Source organism: Cariama cristata, unplaced genomic scaffold, assembly GCF_000690535.1.
Source record: "Cariama cristata isolate BGI_N322 unplaced genomic scaffold, ASM69053v1 scaffold7758, whole genome shotgun sequence".
Taxonomy (NCBI): Eukaryota; Metazoa; Chordata; class Aves; order Cariamiformes; family Cariamidae; genus Cariama; species Cariama cristata.
Genome location: NW_009629383.1, coordinates 1 through 3302, shown reverse-complemented (window position 1 = coordinate 3302; position 3302 = coordinate 1). Strand labels below are relative to the sequence as shown.

Below are 3302 nucleotides of genomic sequence, written 5' to 3'. Positions count from 1 at the left end.
TCCCTGATACCAAATCCTTTGAACTTCAGCTTCATGTTGTTATTTGGAAACCCTAGAACAGGCAATCAAAAGGTTACATGACAGAAGCAGAATAGCAACCAAAACATCATTGATAGGATGAATTCAATATAATTTTTTTCTAAATTTGGCCTGCTAAAGTTGATATAACTAAAAGTGACAATACATACTGATGGTCTAACTTTGATTCTACACTTCTTATGACAGTAGTGACTAGGGACCCTGAATGAAGAATACACTCAGACACAAGGTAAAAGAATCTTAATTTGTTCTGACGCTGCCCGCAGAATGAGCAATAGATCAATGGACATCAGGTTATCCACTATTTCAGCGATTTAATGTGAGGGAAATGAGAAAGGAATAGTGAATAAATAAGTAAAAAATAGAAGAGAAAGGAAGCAGTAGAGATGAGATTTCTTTTTTTTAATAAAGCCAGTTAATATTGCAGTTAAAAGATTTTTTTATTTCTACTAACTGGAAAAGAACTCAGAATATATTCCCTTACAAAGTTGAACTTGTTGTATTCCAAAATGGAGAAGTAATACAAATAGAGGTTTCTAAACTTAAATGTAAAATTAAACCTCTACTCTTCACAATTGTTTCCTACTTTGAGAAGGAGTTTAACACATTTCATAAGACTTGTCAGCTGGACATCAGCAATGCGTCTTTAAAACGCCAGCTACGTTTCCAGATGCATAAAATGCCAGCAGACGATGCAAGATATCCCTAACTCTATATATAGCATGTATAAATCACTTTCTTTTTTTCATTTCCAAAGAAATGCTTAAAATACAAACATTCAAACATTTTGATTTTCATTATTTACCTACTGAAACAGGAAAGCTTTTTAAAATGAGAAATCTGGGAGACTTGCAGTAAGGCTTGTGGCAAGCCCAGCCAAAGCATTTCCAAGGGCACTGGGTCTGGGTATTTTTTCCACAGCAGCCTGTATGGCACTGTGTTTTAGATCTATGCCTAAAACAGTATTGATACCACACCAGTATCAGCAGCGTTTGCACAGCATCCAGGTCTTCTTTGTCACTCCCTCCCCCCAGCAAATAGGCTGAGGGTGCGCAAGACACTGGGAGGAGACACAGTTGGGACATCACTTTGTTTTCTTTTGCCTGGGAGAGCTATGATAAAAGCACCAGCCTTGAGCTTAATCTGGTATTTGGGCCCTGCATTACTGCAGTCCCTTCAGGGGAGTACCTCTTCTAGCACAGCCTTACCCGTAGGCCACAGTTCCTGCCACAAAACATACAACTGCTCTGGTGTGGGGTCCTCCACGTGCTACAGCGTGGCCTTACATGCTGACCACCATCTTTAGAGTGAGGGTCTACAGTAGATGGAAGTGAGTCACAGAGAACTTCACTTTGGATTGCAGTAAAGACAACTATTACTGTCACATCTGGTTAAATAGTTAAGGAAGATCCTTAAAAACTAAAATTCCAGTAAATCATAAATCCCAGTATGTTTCTCCTTTAACCCAGTCATGCATCAATGAACATTTGTGAACTAACCAACCTCCACAGACCTGTATTTAAAAACACACTTTGCTACGATTCTAATCTATAATTTGGGTCCTGAAGTTCTGTAATATAGTCAGGTTGGCACAACATTTCACACAAAAGAATAAGCTGACAACTAAAGTTTGTGAAGTTTAGTCGTTTACCGGGGGTACCTCAAATGTTCCGATGCCAGTTTGCCACAGCACTGGGCCCGGTGCTGACACATACAGTGTCTATGCTCACGGCACGAGGCAGTAACAGTCACAGTCTATAAAGATCTCACAGGGATGGATCCCACTGTCCCTAGTTGGAAAGCTGTCCCTGCTTCTACCTAACAGAAAGTAAACCCATAATCAAAATATCTGCTGATGCTAGTCCTGCCAATAGCATAGCGGGATTCACCACCTTATTCTTCCAGAGTTCTGCTTTTCTAAACTGAAAATACATCCGTATGTGGCATAACAAAAACCCCAAATTAAACAATAAGGCATGCATTTAACAATAAAAAAAGCAAATACACAATACACTCATACACTCTCTTCTAATTACACTAAATTTCTAGGACATAGATTAGTTCTTTGGGAAAGGTTAAAATGTTCAGCACTTCAACACTACAGAATCTGCTTTGGTCATCATAATGCATTACCTGGTAAATCAGTCTTCATAATATCAATGCCAACTTGAAGCTCAGGCTCAGCTGCCAGAACCGCATAATCTCCTTGATGAGAGACATTGAAGTTGTAATTCGAATAGATACCAAATACATTATTTGCCAGGAAAGGTTTTCCTTTTGATGTCCTTTGCAAGTGTATTTCATTCCAAGGTATGCACAACTTTTCTGCAATTAATTTCCGTATCAGCAGGCGACCAGCCTATGAAATAAAATGGAAGTGATTCATACAGAACTATTTTGCTATATGCAAAATATCTGTGGTTGCTAGAAAACCACCTGCCTAAAAAAAAGGAGGCTTTATTATTGCCAATATCAAATAAGAGTATATTTTATCAAATAATTTAGATTTCTCTCTTTTACAAAAGCCTGTGTCAAGTAAATTTAACCAAAAGGGTTTACCAGACCCAAGTACAGAACACATTTGTTATCCCTGTGAGCACAGAGACAAGATCCAATAAAAAGCAGTCTCAGCCTAGAAGAATCACATAAAATAGCTCCTCCTCTACCTTATTTACATACTTAGGATATTTTATTGCACAAATGAATACTTTTTATACCACACTGAGCAGTAAAACTGTCTCAACAGCTTTCCTACAGTACGTTCATTCAGTGCTAAATGAAATACCGTTCAGCTAAAAATCGTAACTTCTTATAATTAGCAAAGTCTGTATTACTACCACATTGTTGTGAGATTTAAAACCTGCGTTATGTAAAACAGCTTTATTCTTACACATTACACTACTATCTTCATGTACAGTCTCCTAGAGTACATTGATTTTGCCTCCTAACTTGACATCACGACACAAAACTTGTGAAGTCTTTCAGAGTAAGTGCTAGTAGCAGACTGCAAGCACTCCTTTTGCCTCGTAAGTGAAGGTGTAAGTAGAGCTGGCAATTAATACTTTGTGATGCATTTACTTCCCCGAAATGCCCTTGCAGGGCCTATTTTCCTAGATATCAGAAATTCGGGCAATACTGAATCTGTAAAGAGACAACCGCGTCGCCACGGCAAAGGGCCAGTCCCGGGGCCGCGAGTGGTGCCCGGGGCGGCTCCTCGGCGGAGGGGGCTCCTCAGCAGGGGGCTCCGCCCGCGCCCGGCGGAG

General features: G+C 39.6%; 1 protein-coding gene across 1 annotated transcript in view; it reads right to left on the bottom strand.

The window, feature by feature from the left end:
- The window catches only part of AASDHPPT (aminoadipate-semialdehyde dehydrogenase-phosphopantetheinyl transferase), a gene marked incomplete at its 5' end in the record, with an annotated part of 30028 nt that extends 27630 nt beyond the window's left edge, over positions 1–2398 (bottom strand). Inside the window, one exon of the mRNA XM_009705138.1 lies at positions 2173–2398. Coding sequence (XP_009703440.1) covers positions 2173–2398 — 226 coding nt within the window. The remainder of the gene's footprint in view (positions 1–2172) is intronic.
- Positions 2399–3302: the final 904 nt, after the last annotated feature.